The sequence below is a fragment of the Drosophila pseudoobscura genome, chromosome X, assembly GCF_009870125.1.
Source record: "Drosophila pseudoobscura strain MV-25-SWS-2005 chromosome X, UCI_Dpse_MV25, whole genome shotgun sequence".
Lineage (NCBI taxonomy): Eukaryota > Metazoa > Arthropoda > Insecta > Diptera > Drosophilidae > Drosophila > Drosophila pseudoobscura.
The window spans coordinates 45,375,333-45,398,352 of record NC_046683.1 but is presented as its reverse complement, the minus strand read 5'-3'; the positions used below and the strand labels follow the sequence as shown (position 1 = coordinate 45,398,352).

At 45.1% G+C, this 23,020-nt stretch overlaps 2 protein-coding genes across 2 annotated transcripts in view; both read left to right on the top strand.

Annotated features, from left to right (window-relative positions):
* nrm (neuromusculin) overlaps window positions 1–23,020 on the top strand; it is a 145,846-nt gene that overhangs the window by 48,594 nt on the left and 74,232 nt on the right. Inside the window, exon 4 of the mRNA XM_033381573.1 lies at window positions 5,298–5,347. The gene's annotated coding sequence lies outside the window, so the exon portion shown is untranslated. The remainder of the gene's footprint in view (window positions 1–5,297; window positions 5,348–23,020) is intronic.
* LOC6900455 (proteoglycan 4-like) lies at window positions 1,496–11,531 on the top strand. Its single transcript, XM_002134812.2, has 2 exons — window positions 1,496–3,490; window positions 11,334–11,531. Exons 1-2 carry the CDS (start codon window positions 1,496–1,498, stop codon window positions 11,529–11,531), a joined length of 2,193 nt encoding a protein of 730 aa, XP_002134848.2.

The window sequence follows — 23,020 nt, the reverse complement described above, 5'->3', positions numbered from 1 at the left end:
CTAAGCGGCCATCAAAACGCCATTCAGAAGTCGCCGGTATGCAAAAATTGTGCACATCTGTTGGCTCTGCCATTTGCCCCATTTTCACCTTCAACTGACTGGGTTCCTGTTCCTTCCCCTCCCCCCATTTGGTGCACTTCCGACGTTGGGTGGCGTCAAGTTCAAGTTCTTTTCACTGTTGGCTCATGTTGACACAGCTGACGCGGGAAAATGGGGGAAAAACAACTGCAACATGGCTGCCAAAAGTTGTCCAAACTTTTCCCGCTCAACGCAAGCAGCAAAAGACTGTGCAAGAACTAGAGCTCTTAAATCTCATTGGTGTGCTCTGTCTAATACGGTACACTCTTCTGTTATGATTTAAGAAACGCATTAATTGTGCTTTGTTGGATCTCACATATAGAGGCTCTAACAGTTCCTATAATGGCCAAGATGATGCTGACTTCTTTGAATAGTTTTTAGCACTCTGTTCAGTGGGATTCGATTTGATTTGGATACTTCTATAGTCGTTTCTATCGTCTTAATAGTTTTTCTGGAAATCATCTTGTTCTTCGTTACGAATTCCGGATAGACTGTGACGACTCAGTATACTCAGTATATTTTGTGGACACAGAAGGGACACCAGGAAGATTTCAAATATTAGATCCGTTTAACCTATTGTCCATCAATTTTTAATAAGTATATTTAGATCTCAGAAGATAACGTATTCACATCACTCCGAACTGATATTAGTTCTTCTTTTTCGTAACCTTTGCTTTCTTCTTAAGATAGGCTGCCGTGTTTTTAAGGGCTTTCTTGGATTGCTTTCTTTTAGTTTTGGCTGCTTTTGTGGTGGTTGGGACTGTGCTAGGCGCCGCTGTGTTGACTGGGGGGGTCATGGTGGTGGTAGTGGTAGTGGTGGTGGTGCTGGTGCTGAGGCTGTCATTGAGCAACTTATCGTAGGCTGCTCCCTGGAAACTTATGAGAGGCACTTCAATGGCACGCCGCTTTCGGATCCCGGGAGCGTCGATTGTCTTGGCCAGTCCTTCTAAGAAAGTGTGTTTTGCGGACTCAATGCCGACTGGGTCCACGTCTATGATTGAAGGGGATCTCCTGATACTTTGCAGAGCTTCATCCTGACAGGACAGCGTTATGATAGAGACCAGGCTGAGGATGGCTAGATATTTCATGTTGCTGTTTTATCTGCTGCTGCAGGCAAACTGAATTTGTTTGAGATCGTTTGCTGTATATATACAAAAAAAAGCGCCGAAGCCAAGTCCCCCAATAGAAAGCATAACACATTAATTTAAATGAAGCTTCTGTGATGGGAAAACAGATGTTCTGTTCCAGTGCCGCCTCCAATTATCAATTTTGTACCGACAGCTGCGTATGGGGTATAAAAGTTTGTATTCTGGTAGTTGATGATCAGTTCTCTTCAATGCATCAAGCAACGTACAATCGCAACGCATTCAGAATGCGTTTCATAATCATAGTATTTGTTAACTTTACTCTCGTCGCCATGGTCCTGGCGAGAGCCAACACCGAAGAGCTCCAAAAGAAGCCGATTTCCCATAACGAAGTCTCGCTGACGGCCAATTCAAACAAAGCTGCTGTCAAGTCCGAGCCACCGACCACGCTTTCGCATGCGAACTTTTTTTTCCGCCACTTGTCAACCACGAAAGCAACAACGGCAGCGGTGGCAGGATCCAAGAGACGCAAGATGACCACACTCAGTACCGCCAAGTCCGCATCCACCCCCACAACTCCGAATTCCGACAACAAAACACCTAACAAGATCGACAAAAAGATCCCCAGCAAGCCGGACAAAAGTACCGATTCTAAGACAACAAACACAAAAGAACTCAAGGCCACCTCCAAGCCCACTACTAAGACCGATAGGAAAACCACACCCAGCGCTAAAGAAAGCTCCAAGGACACCACTAAGAAGGGCGGGAAGGCCACCACCAAGCCTCACATCAAGTCCGACTCCAAGGCCCCCTCAAAGGCCGAAGGGAAGACTAGCTCCAAACAGGGGTATAAGACGACGACAATGAATGAACTAAAGGGCACATCAAAGACCCCCACAAAGACTGACACAAAACAGATTCCCAAAACCAAGCCAAACACCAAGGTTACCACCAAGATCGATGCAAAACCTGGCACCAAATTGCAACACCCAAAGCCTGACACCAAGGGCTCCAAGTCCGACACCAAGGCCCCCGCAAAGACCGACACAAAACCACCCGCTCCCAGCTCCAAACCCCATACGAAAGTCAGCACAAAGATCGCCGCAAAGCCTCAAATGAAGAGCCCTCAGCCCGACTCCAAAGCTCCCACAAAGGTTCAAACAAAACCTAGCTCCAAGCAGGAATATAAGACAACGACAAAGAGTGAAGTGAAGGCCACCTCGAAAACGCCCACAAAGACTGACACAAAACTCCCCGCCGGAACCAAATCAAACACCAAGGTCACCACCAAGAACGACTCAAAGCCCACCGCCAAGCCTAAAACCAAAGTTTCTAAGACCGAAACCAAGGCCACCACAAAGACCGACACAAGCCCTAACCCCAGGCAAGAGTATAAGACAACGCCGAACATTGAATCCAATACCGCTACAAATGCCCCAACTACGATCGACTCAAAACCCACAACACCCAGGGACATCAAGACTACCCTGCCCGACACCAAGGACTCCACAAAGGCCGACACAACACCAACCGCTAAGGCAGAGAGTTTGATCACTACCCAAGGGGAAATCAAGACAACCACCAATACCCCTACTATGATCGACACAAAACCCACACCGGGCGCTAAGGCCACCACCAAACAGCCCGAGAGCAAGACCGATCAGGTGCCCATCGGTAAGACAGACGCAACCAAGACCAAGGGCAAGGCAGACAGCAAAACCGAGGCGAACACCCAACCCAAAAAACAGTCTAAAACGGACACCAAGTCTAACTCTAAGACGGACACCAAAGCCCATTCGAAGACGGACACCGAGAGTCACCCCAAGACCCATGCCAAGACAGAGCCAAAGACCAATGCCAAGACCGAGACCCATGCCAAAGCCCACCACAAGCCCCACTCGAAGACCCAACCGAAGACTCATCCCAAGCCCCATGCCAAGCCCCACCCCAAGAGCCATTCCAAGACCCACGGTAAGGCTCAGAATCACCAAAACAAGATCAATGCCAACAAGACCGACACAAAAACCCCCACGAAAACCCAAAAGACTCGCCGTTCCAGCCGCGGCAATGAAACGGTCATTCAGAATTCTGATGTAATCAACCAAGGAAACGAAACAAATTGGAAACTCCTGGAGACTGCCAAGCCGGAAGTGATATCAACTACGCCCGTGGCTCCTGTTAAGGCAGAAATAATGTCAACTCTGACCACGGTTCCGACTCTACCGACGACCACCAGTCGTCCCCCTCTTGAAGGATTCGCTCTAGTCGAAGCGGCGAGCTTGCAGGAGGTTGATCTAGCCATTCACAAAATGATGGAAAGCACCACTGTAAGCATCAAAGATAAAGGGCTTCGCTGATGACGAGGAGGATGGGAGGAGTTGGCCAATATTAATTTCTTACGCGTAGCACCACTAAATACAATAAAATATAAAGCCACAGCCGAGTCGAAGTTAATTTTTCTCTAGTTTTAAGTAGTTTCTACAACACGCAGCTAATGACCATTGAGCGACTGGACATGCAATGAATATTAATTGCCCCACATGTGCAGCAGCAAATAGAAATAGAAATAGAAATGAGAGTACGCCCCAAACCATGAAACCATAAATCTCGCACAATTAGCATTAAAATGCAATTTGGGGCAATTTAAACACACATCGTACACATCGTACTGTACTCCAAAAATCGTACTCGTACTCTGCAAATCCCATTGATAGTAAGCATGCAATGGCCCCGACATGGAGGATGCCAAATGCAAATGCCTGCTCGTCCTCGTCCTCATCCGCGTCCTCCGCCGTTGAACAGGGCTAAAAAATTCAACTGGGCCATAATTTCCAGTTACTTTCTAATCTGCTGATAATATTAGCGCTCATAAATTTTCGCATGCTTTTGTATGCTCGTATTTTTGTGCCACTGGAAATCTGTTTTTTGCCTGTTCGCTTCGTTTTTTATTTATTATTTTTTATCGGCCCCGCCGAATTTAGCCTTTTCTTTCTTGTTATTTTTCGGATCCAGGGTCCGGGGTCCGCGGTCCGGAGTCCGGGGAATGCAAATATTTTTTTGTTGGGGCCTGCAGCAGCTTTTCAAATATTCATTCATGCAAATTCATTAAGATTTTTTAGCAACTCGCGGACCGCGTTATGAATGCAAAGGCCGCAGAGAAAGCAGAGAGACAGCAGGCAAAAATATTACGTATACGTATTGTGTATAACGTATACGCCACCGCAACGGACCAAAAAGTGCTTTGCTGCTGACTCTTTATAACTCCTCATACCGCTGCATCTGTAGACGATTGAGTTGTTCTTTTTATTTTTCGTCGGTCGACCGCCATTTTCCACCTTTTTAGAGACGGTCGGAGGAAATTCTTATGCGTGGAGGAAAATATGAAAATGTGTGGGTAGAAAAGCAAAGCTGTCCATGCTATTAAAAATACAACATAGTAAATTAAAAAACACTGAACAAAAAACAAAGACGCCAACAAAAAACATGTTAGAAAAATGCAACAAAAGCCACTGGAAAATATTCTTCTCCTAGCTGCCGTCGCCATCTTGGCTGCGGCTTTGGAGATTTCCTTTTCTCCTTTTCTCCCTCTCTGTCTCTCTACCCTCTACCCTCTGCCCTCTGCTCCTGTCTCCTGTCCCCTGGCCCGTGGCTCCTGCTTCTTTCTGCTGTTTTATTTGCATTTCGCTTTAGTTTTCCGCTTTTCACAGAATTTGCCGCTTTTTTAATTTCTCAACAAGCTTTTTGACGTCAAAATAAGCGTAATATTTAGTTGTACTCCGCAGAAGCGAGAGCGGAAAAGGTGGAAATAAAGAAGGCAGACATTATGTTTAGCAACGTGGAAGTAAGCATATTATTTCGCTTTTTTCATAGACTCTACCTTTACCTTTACCTCTACCTCAACCTCCACCTTCACTTCATGCTGTTGTTGGATTTTCAGTAATTATGCAGGTGAAAATGCAAATTTTAATAAAGAGAAATTGGCAGAGCTGAAGTGCAGAACAGGACCCATGCTGTGCCACAGCCAGAGTCAGAGCCAGAGCCAGAGTCTTTGGTGTTGCGTTAAGTGGTGGGAAATTCCTTGGACCTGTTTCGACGCAGTAAATTAATGCATAATATATTTATTTTTCATTTCAGATAATCAAAACGATACGTTAAGAGATACACGTGTGTAACAAGATTATTGGGTAAGTTTTAAATTCATCCATGTAGCATATACAATCCAATAAATACAATAAAACGCAGGCATTTCCCTTTATTTACTAGTATTTGATCATATTTGTAAAACCTTTTCAATATATTAACTGTCAGGCCGCAAAAATTATGCCAGAGAAAAGAACGACGATTGAGATAAATATCGCGCATATAAATATCATAAAAGAAAGCGCCATAAAAACGGAGAAGATTATCTTGTGAAATGTGTGGGGGTTCCAATGTTCGAGAAGTTTGAGTTTAGATATCAACGACAGTTTATCTTTGGCTTTTCCTTTTCTATGGGATGGCCACATACCAACATACCCACATACCCACATACCCACAGACCGACATACCCACACCCCAGAGCAATCCCAACCAATGTCAAGGCATTATGAAAAATGTTGCACGCCTAAAAATATGTTGGGGGCTAAAAATGCAAAGCAATTTAGTGGAAAAAGCCACAACAGACAGAGGCAGAGACAGAGGCAGAGACAGAGGCAGAGGCAGAATCAGAGGCCTCTACATCTACTCGTAGAAGCAGAAGGAAGGAAAGCCGAGAGCAGAAGCAGCCTGCTGGAAACAGGGAAATTTCTGCCTCTCTGGTATGCCTTTGTGGCTTTGTGGGTGGTTGCTTTCAAATCAAATGAGAAGGCACAAAGCGAGGCGCATACGAGGCATGTGAGTGGGCAGATCTAGAGGCAGATCCAGAGCCACTGAGGCAGTGCGGCAGTGCGGCAGTGAGGCTCTAAAGGAGCATGTTGCTACGGCTGGTGGCGGTGCGGTGGTGCGGTGGTGCGGAGTCATGTCGAGGACACACGCCCAAACTAATTTATTACTTTAATTCGCGTTCAAAGTGGCTGCCGTTTGTCTGTCGTGTCTGTTGTGTGCCCTGCTTCCGTTTCCTGTTTTACAATTTTTGTTGAGTGCCAAGTAATAAATGATGCGTCATTGGGGCAGACATCGACCACACTCCCCAAGCACACACCTCCCTTCGCTGGGCCCGTCACATGTATCAAATTATGCGTCGCCATGGTGTCGTAAATCGTTTTTCGAAAGCAAGTGCCATCTATTGGCGGTTTATGTGTTCCCGCTTGGCATTCGCTTCTATCAGTATTCACCATCGAGTGGAAGGGACAGCTTCTAACCCAGTTTCCACTCCTCTAGTTTCTGTTTTAATGCCCTCGCAGAGGGTCTCTTAGTTTCCAAGCAATCGAAACTCTTTATCGCTTCTTGTGGTTCTTGAAAAGTCATACTCTTCGGCAGAGTGTATGCATCGGGAGGGGTCTTCAGGTTACAAAGTGTGCAGAAAAGATGCCCTTTTCTTTAATCTTCTTGTGACTTAAAGAATATCCAATCTTTAATGTGCTACTTACTTATTCATCCGATCATTTCAAGTGCCCTCATATGCAGTATAAACAAATTTTAATGCAAATATCACTGGGGCTCGGGCCCGGGCCCTGCTCCGGTGGCCATCGCATATCGCATGCTTTAGGGAACCATCGCGCTAAACCAATAACCACTTAACACGTTCACGACATCGTCAAGAACGCAAACATCCAGGACCTCCCTCGCCCAGACCCGTCCCGTCCCGTCCCGCCCCGCCCCTTGCTCCAATAACAATCATACGCACCATTGTGCAGCGCAGCCCGTGGTGGCCAGGCCATCATCAGCAGTCACAGGGAAAGCTGGGAAGAAAATCAAATTTTCCACCGTCATTAAACGCTTTGTAAGGCATCCCTGACGTCCTCCTGGTAGATATGTCGACACCGGAACGGCGGCGGCAACTTTAAGCAGGTGGTCCTTTCGTCCCTGGGATGATCAACACTTTTTTATCATTTAATCCCGCGGTCGCCTCCATACAATGGGGTCCGGGAAGCGTGAACACCGAGCGAACGAGCGAGTAGCCACGGCAGCTGCTTGTTAATAAATTTAAAGGACATTAAATTTGTTAACAGCAATTTAACTATTAACGAAACCGTTGGGTGTTCCCAGCCAGCTTTCTGGTTCATCCATTTACAAGGATTATTATCTTGCCTTTGCTTCCCTCATCTCACTCCGGCTTTGGCTTTGGCTTCAAGAAAAATGCGGACAACGCAGAAGCCAAAGTGAGAGACCAAAAGCCAGACGAAGGAACACCAACAGGCCAGACAACGGAAGTGGGTTAAAAGCAGAGCACACACACACACAGACGCGCATGGAGCCATCCTTCAGTTGTATGCCACGTACTCGTATACATATACGTTCATGCATACACATATGTGTGTCTGGCTGCTCTCTCTGCTCTTCCCTGCAGTCGTAAGCCATAATATCGATTAAGGATTATGATAATGATTGTGTGCTTAAGTTGTAATTGCAAAACTCAAACAGCCACACACGCAGATCCAGACCAGAGCTATACGAGTATGAAGTAGGCACCGCCCTCCACTCCCCACCCGGCGCACAGCACCCTCCACTCCTTGAAGGGAGCTTTGGGTTCTGTCCTCCAGTTCGCTTGTTTGTCGCTCAGGTTTATGTGCATGAATAAGTCGTGAAGATTGATTAGGAATTTGTGTCATGGCATTAGTGCTCCTGTTGTTGTCGTTTCGTGTTGTTGTTTTTGCTTGTCGTTGGCTTATAATTGCTCAATGTCGCACAGCTCTCTTAATATGGCTCGTGGTTGTTGTTGTCAACCATAGAATCCGGCCGAAAGCCGCCTTTTGGCTAATTCGACAGCCAGCTCAAAATATGCTGACACTCGTCCCCACAAAACGAGCATACAGTGTATGAATAATGTATTCGCATGCAGCAGCTGCTTCTAGATTTGTAGACTACTCGATTTGTTTATTAACTTTTAGACAATAAACACAGATATTCATTTACACTTTTCCAATTTCCACATCAAGGCATTAACTGTGTTTGGTAACAGCTGTTTTTAGGCCCCTCACACCGAAGTTGAATGAAATGTTGCTGTGACGGGCCACAGATTTCTCCCGTGAATAAAGTTACAAGCTGCTGCTGTACGCCGACATTATTTGGACACTGTAGCATGGTTGTCTCCGGCATATCCAACCAACGCCAGGCCCGGCATTGAGGCATACTTAACGATTCTTCAAGTAACCCATCAATTTGAATTCCCCCTAATTTTGTGGCTTATCAAAAGGAATTGAGTTTAGAATATGCAACATTTCTAGTAAAAGGAGCTGCTGTTAAGACATATTCCCACATTTGTACCACTAACGGACTACTCTATGGGGAAGCCCATTTAGATGAGGGAATCCACCTATCAAGTCGAATTCCATGCTAATTTTTGCTGTTTATCAAAAGGGATTATATTTCGAATTTTGCAGTGTCGCAGTGTCGCCAGTGGGGACGAGTTCGCAACATTTCTTGCATTTTTCGCAACTGTTTTACCTCACTTTGGTCTGGCAACAACCAACAACTGACAGCTTCTTTTGTCACTTTTTGCACTGGCAGCCACTGAATGGGTTTGCTGCACGGCTCCGCAGTACCACTGCCAGTACGAAACGAACCGCTGGAATGGCACACAAAAAGCCGGAAACTTTTTAGCTCTAAACAGCCAAAAACAAATAGATACGCCAGTCACTCCGTTTACCTACGGATCCCCCCCCCCCTACGTTTAGCCTCGCACTCGTAGTCGTACTCCACGTGCGTGTTTGCCTTCCTGTTTGGGGTTCTCGTACTGGTTCTGGTACTGGTTCTGGTTCTGGTCCTGTTCTGCTTCTGCTACTGTTTCAGTTTCAGTTTTTGTCTGCTGGTTTTTGCTCCAATTTTTCGCCCCTTAGTTGCTTTCAGAGAAAGTTTTTACACATCCCCGAGCTGCTGCATTGTTTTTCATTAGGCATTAAAAATTGTTTTCCCTGCGTCGTCGACTTAACGCGCGGCTACTTTGTGATAATGCCAACTATTCATATAGCGAGAAGTTTTGCACATCCCTTGACAGCGGGGCAGCGTGACAGACATTCTGTGGGACATTCTGTGTGTGTCAGGCTAATGCATGCATGTGCTTGTTGGAGCTTTTATTTATTTTTTCACCCTTTTTCGCTAGTGTGCCAACCGTCAGAAGCGTATGCTGAGGCCCAGAGCTCTGAGTGGTAGTTAGATGAAGGATAAAGCATGCTAATTATTTAGGATCCAGACTCATTGGCTAATTCGTGGGTGTTTTAAGGCCGATGGCTGTTGAGTAGTTTAACATACGGTGGGGACCCCCCACTATGCGCCAAAGGAAAATATGTTAACGTTCCATTTGCCATATGCTGTAAGTGATATCGATTTCCACAGCAGGTAAATGTCTTTGATTGGAGTGGAATGGAGAAAAGGCATGCCAGAAGCTGCTGGAGGACATCTGGAGGAGGTGCTGAACAATAAGCGGTTGGAAAAAGTGGGGTTGGTTTAACAAATAGAATTTGGGATTTTGCCTTTCTACGCCGGATGGAAAATAAACCAGAAATCCATTTCCTACAACAGCGACGGGCGCAAGGGATCAGGGCTCAGCGCATTTTGGGAGGCGGCGTATGTGAGCGGAATTTCAAAAGGCGACCAAAAAACCAAATCCAAAGCCCGAGAGATGATAAAATATCATAAAAATATTTGCTTTATGTGCGCCGAAAGTCGTCTCTCTCCCGCGACGTTGGCGTTGGCGTTGGCGTTTGCCTTGTCTGTGTCTGTGTCTGTGCCCCATCCGCCTCCTTGGGAAGGTGAATGGACGGATGAATGGTTTGGCGATGGTGACGATGGCGACACGAGCATTTAGCGCGTTTTGGAAAGGAATCAGACTCCGTGTGTTTGTGTGTGTATTCGCGTGTGTGTGTGTGTGTGTGTGTGTGCTTATGTTTGTGTTTGTGTTTGAGTTTCAGTTTGAGTTTGTGCTGGCGTGCGCAAATATTATGCTATTTCCGGCCAAAGTGGTTTTTGATAGTCATCTAACCAAAGTCGGCATCGCCTCGCATCGTTCGCATCGCCTCGCATCGCATCCCTGAATGTCGTCTGAGGGGATAAGGCTGGAGCTGAAGCAGCTCTTCAAAATATCGATTTGATTTACGAGTGTGTCTTGCCACAGGCCACGACTTACATAATCGAATGCCACATTAATCCACCGCCAAACGGCCACTTCATTGGATTGCAGTTGCTTCTTCTTTGCCTTCGAGGGTCTCTTGCCTGTCTGTTGCTCATGCGAGTACGAGTACGAGTACGAGTACGAGTATAGGGCTAATATGCATACCTGGGGGCTCTGTTTGTACTTAAAAATACATTTTAATACTGCATTACAATGCCAAGCACGTGTCGGGTTTTAAAAACTTTGTCCACAGCAGTTGCATAGACTTGCACATGGCTGTGGGAGGGGGTATACGTATCGTGTTTGGGAAAAATCAGACTTCAGCAAAGTAGAAACGCAAATACTCTACCAGTTTTTTGAATCAAATGGAAAGAATGAGCTGTCAAAGTGCATTAAAATGAAGTCTAGTCCAAAGTAGATTTGCTGTTGGAAAAACATGAAAGGATGTATCATCTCTACTTTTTTTGAGCGCATGATGTGCCATAGCTTATGCTTAATTAAAATTCTGTTAAAAAAAGTTAAACAGCTGTTATTCTCACTAAGCAGCTATTGCAAACATAATTAAAGCGACTTCGAGAGATCACTTCATGTTATTTCCAATTGGCCAACATGATTGTTGAACCGTTAGACTGGACCTTGTTATATTCAATGTACCCATCTATATGAGCTATCTATCGTGTGTCCCGAAGCTTCCTAATAATGGCAATTGCAGCAACGCCAGGATGCCAGGATGCCAGGACGCCAGGACGAGGCGGCAATCTCATGCGCATTTTTAGCACGTATTTCTAATTAGCACATGCAATGCGCCACTAAGCCCGGAAGCAGCTTCTCTTTTCTGTTCGCTTCGCCTCGGCTCGGTTCACTTCACTTCACCTCCCGTCCTATGGTATGGAGCCATACCATGCCACACCATCTTGCCGCAGAGCAAAAGTCAGCGTGACCAGCGTCAAGTGAGCAGCGATGAGTTCATTAGGGGCAGATGGAGGGAGCGGGACGGAGGAGCTCTCTCGCTGCGGCACACGCCAAATAATATCAACGTCATTTGGAGAATGTTGACACAAACTGCGGTAGCGGTAGCGGATGGAAACGAATGGAAGCGAATGGAGATGGAGAGCTCCTAGAGTGCTCCGGGAAAGTGAATGAACCGTTGGACGCTGCCGATGACTGGGACGTGCTTTAACGCCTGTCTTAGAGCTTTCGGGCTTGTTTAACCAATGCAGCAAGCGACGACTGTTTGCCGTCGACAATCCGTAGTCTGAGTCCGTCCAGAGTCCGATATCCAGAGTTTGCAATCCTCATTCCTCAGAGGAACGAGTTTCCGTAGCCAACGCCTGGAACGTTTCCTAACTTAAAAGGTGCCGGAGAGTGGGCGACCCAGCCCGACCCGACCAGACCCGTCGGCATCTTTAAAGTGTACCCTGCTTAATTGTTCGTAAAATTGACCTGCAATGCAATGCAATGCAATGCATTGCACACACCCACCTCCCAACCAATCAATTTTCATTGATTTTATTTAACAAATAAATGAATAAAACACACTGAAAATGCAATGCGGGAGGAGGAATGCCGAAAACAAACTCTGTGGCAACGATTTTTTTTTATTAAATTGCACAACAAATTTATTCCGGGTGTGGGAGGAACAGAAACAAAAAACAATTGGCTTTTTGCATAAATAAATAAGTGCAGGAAAAAAAAGGCCACCGAATGGCAACTGTCAGTCACGTGTGGTCTTGTGACAGATGACGTCACGGGGTGCGGATGTGCATGTGCAGACAGGCTCTGAGAAACGCTCCACGGAGGCAGAAATTTAATTAAGATGCAACAAATATGTCGACGGGCTGCACTGCGAGAGAGTAAGCAAGAACAGAGAGTACTGGCAACTTATTAATTTAATAAATAATTATTTAAAATTGTTAGAGAACGCAGCCATCGCAATACATCCTCTTTGAGTTTCCTTCAGATAAAATTATGGAAATTTCAGCCTGCCAAACACCCACGCACACACGCACACACACACACATACAGCGTTCCTCTCGCGTTTTAGTATCCAAAATATGAGAAATTCCATTCGCATAATTCAAATGTTTTGGTAAATTGGCGCGTACGATGGAATCTGAACAATAATTATGGCTGTCTGTCGGAATAGTGTTGCAGGCAGCGAAGTTTCCACGCTCATCAGCCGCTTTTCCACACCATCAATTCCGAATCAATCAATGTCTGTTTGCCATAAATCATGCACATATAGAAAGGTGTAGAAAAAGTTCTTTCCATGGGGCTGAGAATTAACAGCCACGACGGGGATATAGTTGTGCATATACATACATATATACACACGTATATATATACATACGTACCTATGTATGTATCATAAACAGATGCTGCATTATATATTATTTATAATTTTCATCTGTGGGTGTGTGTGTGGCTGAGTTTGCATTTTAAAAGCATCTCTAAGATGGAGAAAACTTTTACCGACAAGGTTTTCACGGAGTTTTCCCTCTGACTCTGCCTTCGCTGTGCATTTTCTTGTCTGGGCGAGACGCATTTTCAATTAGTTTCAATGGCACTCGGCACACGTGCCGTAGGAGTCGCGTCCTGGCAAATGTATCAACGTCACAGCCACATACAGTGCAGGCGGGCCCCTGAAGCTCTTCATAGTCGGGGAATAGATTGCCAATAAATGCACCATTAAATCAGCTCCATCAGTTCGATGGGGATAAAGGATGGGGATGGGGCTGGGGGAATAGGGGAATAGGCGGTTAGGGGGTACCATTGAATCGCTCCTATCGTGCCGTTTTCCCGACAAACTTTTGCATAAGTATGCACCAAGGCTCCAAGTTGTTTGTTGCGTGGAGGCGAAAGAGCTCTTAAGAAGTTTCAATGGTATACAAAAACCGCTTTGGGTTTTAGGGTATTATGTATCCCATCTTACTATTGCAAATTGTAAAATTATCAAATTACGTTCCCCTCCCCGTGCACGAATTCGCTGAAAATAATGTGTTCTGATTAACAGAAGAAACCATTTTGGATCTTATAATTAGTACAGCCATGAGCAGAGTGCCTCTCTCCGTATTCGAAACAGATTTAATTGTCAGAGATGAGTGCGTTATAGTTAGGATACAAGTACTGTGTGGTTGCTGCGGTGTTCATGGAGTTTGTAGCCGATCGATGGAATGAAAGAAGGACGCTCCCTGCTATGCGCTTTTGCCTTGAGGAATGCGAATGGAATATTCTCTATCAGTATAGCCAAATTTTTCCCACTCTTGGCTGGAGATAGTTTTTTGAGTATAGAGAAATATGTGAAGCCACTAGTAGTCAGAATCTCACTTTGTATCTCTGCTCTTTGGCTTCATTTTGCGATCTTTATTCCCTTTCATATACGTTTCCAGCGAACACTTTTTTGTTTGTAATTTTTTGTAGCAGCTAAAAATGTAAAATACGCTTTTAATTAAATTTCGTTGGCAGTGCAAACTTTAAAAAAGGGGCGCCCCAGCGCCAGCACCAACACTATCGTGAAATATTGTTCGCTTGTGTGTATAGACGTACTCAACACAACCTCGTTTTCTTTTTTTTAAATGTAAATTTTTACACACACCTGAACTGAACTGAACTGAACGGAACGGAACGGAACGGAACGTAACGTGGCGCAGGTCAAGAGCGTTTTTAATTAACGTAATGGGTTGGCCAAACAAGCCAAAAAATAATATAGTTTCCAAATTAAAAGGGCTTGTATGGGTTAAAGATTGTGCATATCAGAATGATATCAAAGTTCGGGAAAACTCTCTCTGTGTGTGTGTGTGGGTGTGGGTTCCCCCTGTTTCACTCTGTCCCCCTGTGTTCTGATATGAGTGGAAAAGGGATATCCCTTTAAGAGTATGAACATTGCCTCCTCGTTGAGTTGCCAGCGGGTTGGCGGTGGGGTGCGGCTTTCATTTCCATAAAAAATGTATTCGCATTCAACTCAGTTTCCCAGATCTCCGGGACAAACAATGACCGTTTAAATGCCGCGTATGCATTTAATAGTCGCAAAGTTATTTAAAGCGCAGCTCCAATGTGTGTGTTCGCGTTCACGTCTACGTTCACGGAATGCAGCAGCCCGTATATGGTTATAATTTTCATAAAAAATCGTTATGAAGTAGCAGCAGGTGTAGAATAAGCGAAAAAATAATAAAACTCCAACTAGAATTTCAGTGTGAAAAAATGATATAAATTATGGGGTGGCGGAGTCGTGGGGCGGTGGGGTGGGTAAAGCGCACAAATGCTTTAACTGAATTATGGAATATTTAAAGGGATATCATTTCCATAAATACAATGTGGCGGATATGGTTTTTTAAATGTGTATGTGATTACCATAAAAATCCATCAGAATCAGAACTTATGGAAGCGTTTTGCGGTTGCCAGTCGTAAAGAAATTCCCCCTTCCTTATATCCCTATACCATTTTGCGGATTTAGCTGATTTCTTAATCGGAAAACCACTTTCTTGTGTGGCAACACACTTATCGCGGGGTGGAAAAGCGAACTGCGAATGAGCCCCAAGTATTGGAGCACGCAATGACCCACAGCATTAGGGGGAAAATGGGATGAGAAAACCGCCAACTCGAATCCAACAAGTACGCAATAAAATAATGGAAATCTAAGCAAAACTTTTTGCAATTAAGCGACATTTTTATTGCTTCCTCAATGCAATTTCGGGCCCAGACAGAAGGCTGAAAGCAGAAGGGAAAGGCCCAGATGGTTTCGGAAGGAGGAAACCAAATAAGGGATTGGAGGAAAACTTTGATGGCGTTACAAATTTTTATTACATTTTCTGGCCATTTCTCGCAGCGTTTCATTGAAAAGCGACAAAAGGGACCGAAAACAACAAAATTAAAAAAAAAAAAAAGGAAACTTGGTGTCCCTTTTTTTTTAGAGGAGTACGCATCCTTTTTCGACTTGACACTTGTTATGTTATGTCCTGGACCCCGTTCTGACGACTAGTTGATCTTTTTGACAGCTTTCTGGCAGCCCGACGGCGTGTGAAAATATCCGTGCCCATGCAGCCCCCCCCCCCCCCGCCCCCTCCCCCACCAACTCTGGTGTCCTCTAACCCGGTGTAATTTCCATTATTGAGTGCTTGCCGAAACGACGACATGACAAGCTGTAAAGCATGCATTCAATATTATTAATTAAATTAATTTTCAAGTTATTTTTTTGAAGGGGGGGAAAAGTAGAAGAGGTTTATTGATAAATCGTTCGCTATAATATATGTATGTATATTTACAGGATAGAAAGGCTATCCTTTTACTGAACAAATTATATTCAAAGTTTCTCCGAGTTTATTCAGGATTATGGTACAAGCACTTCCAGTGCAGAAATTTAAACTGCCATTGAAAATGGCCAAAACGAACCCTTGAACCTTTGGCCGACCACTTTCAGCTTAAAGCTTTACCACCTCTTGGGTTTAAATCAATAAAACTCGGCTTAAAACATAACACGAGCGAGTAAATTTCATCGTTGTCGTCCTGTATGTTGCTTGATCCTTGGCCTCCCTCCTTCAGTTTCGTTTCTCCCGTCTGCGCAACAACACACAGAAACTGCGCTTTCACTTCCGCTTCCGCTGTTTAGCCACACTCTGACGAGCGATTCGAGCGCCACACGGGGAGAAAGCGCCGAGCTGTGGGCCACTGAATGTGTCTGTAAAAGTCTAAACGATTATCAGCTGAATAAAATGAACGGCACATGGAATCCCGCTAGTAACTAGTACTCCTAGTGCTCACGCACAGGGTCGGGTCCCATGCCCATGTCATGCCCGAAGCAGGGCCCAAAACAACAAGTGACCAAAAAAGGGTTAAAATCGAGGAAAGCCTGGCCCGAAACAAAGGCATAAAAACGTCTGAAATAACTTCCGGTCGCTGGCACGCACATGGGAGGCGATTGGCACAGAGCAATGGTCGGGGAGAGCTGGCTGGCGTATGGCGGAGGGGGCGGGTGGGTACGAGTACTAGTTCAAACATTTACACACACTAACGCCGAACAAGCAACACCCAGAGGCCATTAGGCAGCGCCTTATCAGATGTACAAAGTGCAACAGCCTAAAACTATGCAGCACACGCAGAGGTGCCCGTACAAGAGGCGAAAAATGGAAAACGTTGCATTCTTTTCCATCTACAGGGCTACTACCCCACCACTCCGGTGCACCGGCACAAGGCGGTGTGTGGTAGTTGTTTGCTTCATTTATGGTGTCTGAAAGAGGTAGTGGAATGCATTCTACGAGCATTTGCTCCCCATAAAGTACTAAACGTAGGGAAACCTGCCTCACAAACCTAGGCCGATGTATTCCAATTTGAATTCCAAATCGAAATACAGGCCAGAATCTCCACATCAGGAATCTTCGAACGCAAGTTGAAATTTTTGTAAATTAAAGGCTGTGCCATGAAATTTAATGGGCCTAATCACGAAAAGCCTACGACAATTTGAACCATAACGCATACGCCCTGATGGTAAAAGTTTCCTCGTTTCCTCCCCCTTTCACCCTAAACTAATTATACAAATTGTCACTCTTTCGGGATGTTTTGCTCGTTGCTTTGGTATTGTGTGCCTTATGTTTGCTTCTTTTTATTGTTTCTCTTTCTCTTTCAATGTTTTTTTTTTTTAATTTCCATAAATGCTTTGGACTAAAAACGTAATTGATTGTCGACCGCTCCATATAGCAACAACAAAGGCAGAGTACTGTAATACAGCAAAAACAAATACAAAAATGAATGGAATTAATAAACACATCACGCACACACGCAGAGTAAACGGTGCGGGTAAATGGAGGGAAATTCAAGGGTAGAAAATATGTAGCGGCCCCGTCAAAGGTCAAAGCTAAACGACGTAATTCATGGCGAAAGGAGTCTACTGCTGGGGCCAACGGGTACTCTGGCCAGCAGTCAAAAATGTATACCCTCACAGAGGACCCGGTATAATTAGTCTGAGGGACAACACTCTCTTTGAATAGATATTTTAAGCATTTTCATCGCTTTTCCCCCCGAATTTCCAGTGTGGACTTCCCCTTTTCAGCGATTGTAGATATGTGCATATGATCCGGTGATCAAAAAGTATAAGAACACATAACAATATAGCCACACAATTCCCTGACAAATACTCCTAGGGTATTGGGGACTTCGGTGTCCAAAAATTATGCTTCTATGTGGGGATAGATGGGTGTATCCTTTCAGAGTTTGAGGGGCGCAACCGCCGCCCAAGCCTCAGAATATTATTTATTGTTATCGATTGTTGGAAAACTAAAGAGGGAGGAGACATCGACTGGGGCTGGGGCTGGGACTGGGACATCGACATCCTTGCCCAATAAATTCCTGGATTGCTTCATTGACTTTCACCTTTTGTGTCAGTTTGGAGGTTAATAAAGTCATTCGGCATTTAGAAGAGAATTAGAAGCAGGTGCCTTTCTCAGGCATTCATTTTTGAAAATGAATATCCAGTGTTAGATATTCAATAGAATTTTCTTATTCAATCAAGTACCAAATAACCTGAGAATGCTTCATTGCGAAATTAATTTCCCAATTCGTTGACAAATTTTGCTGGCATCGTCAGACGCCTCCTCCTCCGGCTATTCGACACCTTTTTGTCATTTAACATTATCAATTTCCGCTCTTGTTAGTAATTAATTGGAAATTTTCCGGTTGAACGCGACTTCACCTGAAAAGGTTTTATGTCCTTTGCAATTTCAACTGAATTTCAAATGGTTTATATACTGTGTACTTCATACATTTAGGCAGTTTTTAATCAATTTTATTTTCACCCTCTGCATTATTAATCCCTTTTTTCCGGTCCATTCATGCTCTCGGAAATACACGAACACGCATTTGGAATTAATTGCGAACTGTGAAATACAACAGAAAAGTATAACGCAATCACATAGCGTTAATTTTTAATTAAATATTTATATTTTCTAATAGAACAGAATGCGATGGCGAAAATTCAACGTATACAATTAGTCACCGGACAAAAAAGGACATAAATTTACAGTGGAAATTCCCATTTGGCAAACACTTGGACGTACCATGCGAAATTGTTAACATTTGTAGCCCTTTTTGTAATGCTTTTTTCATGAGTTTATTTTGGTTAAACAATATCCTGATTAATGGCTATACGATCAGTAAAACATTCATATATGTATCATCGTTGCAGCATCGAAAATGTATTTGTTTTAATTCTTTAGCTTTATCGCAGTATATATTACCTAATTACTGATTAATGGGCATTTTGAGTTGGCGAGAGTTCTAATTAGTATGTTTCTCCTGTAACTGAATATTATAAGGTTGTCAAACAATTTATTCCATATCTCAGATTCGTACATAATCAATTTAGCCACCCACCCACCACATTTCCACTCGCATTCTATTTACGAACATTTGATTTAGCAAATTAGCTCGGCACGCGAAACAATTTCTTCCCGGCGAAGTACGAGGTTTAGGTACACAAATCAAAATATTCAGAGCCAGTGTCAGAGCCAGAGCCTTTCGGCCACGATGGTTTCCCTGGCCACAATTATTTAGCTTTTCGCTGCGGAGGAGATCTGCCTACTTCCTGAATGCCTGTCTGACAGGCGTAACAAAATACATGTTCCGCATACGAAATGATGATGCCAGGCCGTATGCCAAAAGTATGCCATGAAATTAAAATGCCACGGCATGAATGCTGGTCAAGAGTCATCATCAGAGAGGCGCGAGCCGAGACAAACATGTGTCTCTTTCTGCTCTGTGCTCTGCTCTGCGTTTGTGCTCGGCTGTGGTGACTGTGCTGGCTGCGCTGGCTGTGCAGTCACTTGAAATAAATTACGTTTCCTGTGTAGGTGACTGGTGCAAAGGTTGGATTCTCCGGCCACAGACAGCACTCTGGCACTCCGGAGCACTCGGAGGATGGCATAGCCCACCACTAGCTCGCTAGTGGGCCAAACACCAGAGATCTGCACATGCATATGCATAATCCGGCAAGTGCGAGTATGTTGCACCGCACAGAAAATAAGTAGATCTTAAATGTTGCGGCATGCCGCGTCAGGCCTCCCACTTCCTGCCTGCCCCCATTCCGGCTGGCAGAATTTCAAATTAAATTCAAGAGCAAAAAAAATCTAATTTTAATTTCAAAGCGGCGCTCAATTAGAAATACTTAATGATGTTAAAATAAAAAGCAAGCGCCATGAAGTGCGTGTCCTTCCCCGACCCGTCGCCTCCCGTCCCGTCCCGTCCCGTCCCGTTCCGCATTTTCAGCTGGATTTTGCACGGTCCTGCCTGCATTTCGTGGTCCTTCTTTTTTTGCCTTTCTCGTTTTTTTTTTTTTTTGGTATGAAGAGCACGTACACGAAAATACCGCAAAGCACCGCAAGGCGCAAAAGTTTAAGATGGAGAAAGCTGGAAAGCTAGAGGAGCTGGAACTGCAGTCGGTCCTTCCATACATTAATGGATCGAATGGGGGACTTGGGGGCGGGCATGGGCGGCCAGGAGGCCAGGAGACTAGGAGGACTAGGTGACGAGGGAGACGCCAGGTCGGGTCAATGCTTTTAGCGCGGTGATTATTTCCGAGGCCAGAGAAACTTCGCCGACGGGCGGTGCAAAAAAAGTGACCAGGCACAAAAAAATATACGGCTGCCCTTTGAAGTTTCTCCCCCGTTTGGCCCCTCTTCTGGGACGCAGTGCTAATGGATTCGTGTGTGCTGGAGAAAACTCAATTTGAGCACTAAGCCATGGATCCCTTCGAATGTCAATTAGTTTCGTTGTCAAACTCGAAATTCTGCAAACTCATAAGCTCCTCCGTAAAGTCGAGTTTCTCTAATAATCGTACACCCTTTAACTGCTCTGAGCTCTGTCTTAAATTTCCTCTAATCAAAATAGCTTTGCCTGAAGGAATGTGCCACTCAAAGGAGACCTTTCCAATCTCCATCCAGACCCACCCGTCTACGTGCCGTCCTGGAGAATGCGGGGATTAAGTGGGGGGCCAGTTGTGTCCTCCCTCTCCCTCTGCCTCTGGCTTTGCCTTTGCCTGTCCCTCTCCTTGTCAAAGAATTAATCGCATTTGCTGCTAAACATAAAATTATAACTGCTTTTACTCCCCCCTCCACCAACAACCTCTCCCTTCAATCCCAAATCGGAGACTAAGTAAAAACAACAACAGAGCCAAAAAGCTTTTCTGAAAAATGCAAGCAAACTTTTCCATCATTTCTGGCCGACTCCCGGCCCCGCCCTTCCCAGCCCTGCCCTACCCTGCCCTGCACCCTGAGTGCCGCAATGAACTCCACTTTGATGCTCCCCTAATGGCAGGGTTTTAGTCCTGCAACAACTTTGTAAACAATTTTTGTAATAAACCAAAAGAGCACCCGAAACCCGAAAAAAAGCAAGGCACAAAAACGAATTTCTCAGTCTAGACGGCCAACAATTTTTGAATGATGCACTTGAGTTCAGCGAGTTTTTCCACATTCCGTAATTTTTATTGCCAAAGTTTAGACGGAACGAAGCGCGGGGTGGGGCTGGGGGGGGCTGGGGGTTTTCTTCTTTATAAACTACTTATGGCACTCGCCCATCCGATCGGGCGTGTGTGGAGCTATTTCCTTGAGAACTGGAAACGAAATACCTTCCCATAAACGAGCAGCAGCGGTAGCACACATATGTATGTATGTATGTATGTATGTATGTACGTACGTACGGGTTTGTGTGGAAGTTAATTATCTTAAGTGTTGGCAAACTCTCGTACTAAATGCTTTGGTAATTTATCTTTTCTGCCAGCGGGTGTCGGTTGTATAAATTTACCATCTACCAGACCAGACCAGACCAGACCAGAGCAGAGAAGACCCAATTTCCCTATCATTTTATTTGAGCTTTTCCTTTTCGCCCCATTTCCTCGCTCCACTCGCACTCGCCCCCGCACTCGCTCCATCGTTTGGCTGTCAACCAGCCCGCAATGTAATTAATATAAGAGTACACACAGTCGAAAGGTAGACAAAGCCAACGGCGGGTGGGCAAAAACGGAATTTAACACTGCAGCCTGCTGCCTGCTGCCTCCTGCAGGGAAGGAGGAACGGAGGGAAGGAAGCCTCCTCGCGAAGGCCTCTTCCAGCGGCCAACTATTCACACAATAATTTCGTGCACCATTAAAATTAAAAACTTTTCCTGAGGCAACTTTGCCACGCTCATTTGAAGCGTCAAGCGCACTCAGGACTCACCCATCGCCCATCACCCATTACCCACCCACCGCATAGCCATGATTCGCTGGCCAGAAAACAAATTTTTCAATTTTCCACGACAGACAGGGAAAGCGAAACAACCCCAGCCCCGTGTTGCCCCCATGCCCCCCCTGCCCCCACAAAAGGTACACAGGTAGAAAGGTATACTATAATAAACAAAATTGAAAATGGAAAATAAAACAAAAATAAAACATAAATACTTTTCAGGTCAAACACTTCAACTTGCTGAGGGAGCGGGCTCGGGTGGTGTGGGGATTCACAACTGGGTTTTAATAGATTTTGCGGTCAAATTAGTTGGCCCCAAAAGCAAACGCCACTTTTTGGCGCTGACGAAAGTTGTGCATAAATCAAAAGGTAAGGGAAAAGGGAAAATTAGAGCGATGGAAGGCGGAAGGTGGAAGGGGACCGTGGAAATCAATAAGACCGTAAACTGGCCCACAAGTACGTGCAGTGGAAAGTGGGTAAATGAAATCTGTGCTCGCGTGAAAAGCAGGGAAACCCGGGGAAGCCCGGGGAAACCCAGGGAAACCCAGTTCTTAAAGAGGTGAAGGAACCCATGCAGACAGCGGCCCTTCCACGAGTACGTACGCCTCTCCTTCGTCCTGCCCATTAATCATGCCACAAACTAGGCAAATGATTTATGGTCTCGCCAATGCGACAACGCAAACAATTAACGAGTTGCGAGTTAAATATGTCACTTACACGCCATTTTATTAACGCAACACAAAGCATTTGTGCAACGCATCCCGGAAATACACTCGCACAAGTTCGAACCACCCGGAAGCCCGGAAACCCAGATAGACAGATAAACAGATAGACAGATAGACAATTGTTAATTACAAATACGTATACCCCACTTGACGTAATCCCTCCAGAAACGGACAAAGACAGACAAAGACTCTGGCCATGCCCCGGCTTGTGGCGTGTGGCGTGCTGCCTCCGCAAGACGCACAAAGTTGCGTGTTGGGCGACCATAAATTATAAAGAGCGTCTTCATTAGTTCTCAAGCGGCAATCGAGAATACGCTTTGAGGGCTGCCGCTGCCATTTCCCCGTCTTCTTGACATTTGAAAAGTTAAATGCCACAAAATTTACCTCTAAGCGTATTTTGTCCTGACGACTTAGCCGCGTCGGAACCCCACCCCCAGCCCCCGTCCCAGTCCCAGCACGTCGCTCTGCCTCGTCTCTTTTTCAAGGGGGCAGAAAGCGGATGGGGGAGAATACTTAAAGCAATATCTACTTATACCATCAGCAGAGCAACAGTTCTTTTAGGCCTTCCAGCGCGGCACGAGGGTCCCAGAGGCGGCCCCGAATGTCGTCTTAAGTGTTGCGCATAATTTTTGATAATTCAATTAAGATAAGTTTATGCCTTCTCTTTTTACTTGGTCATTC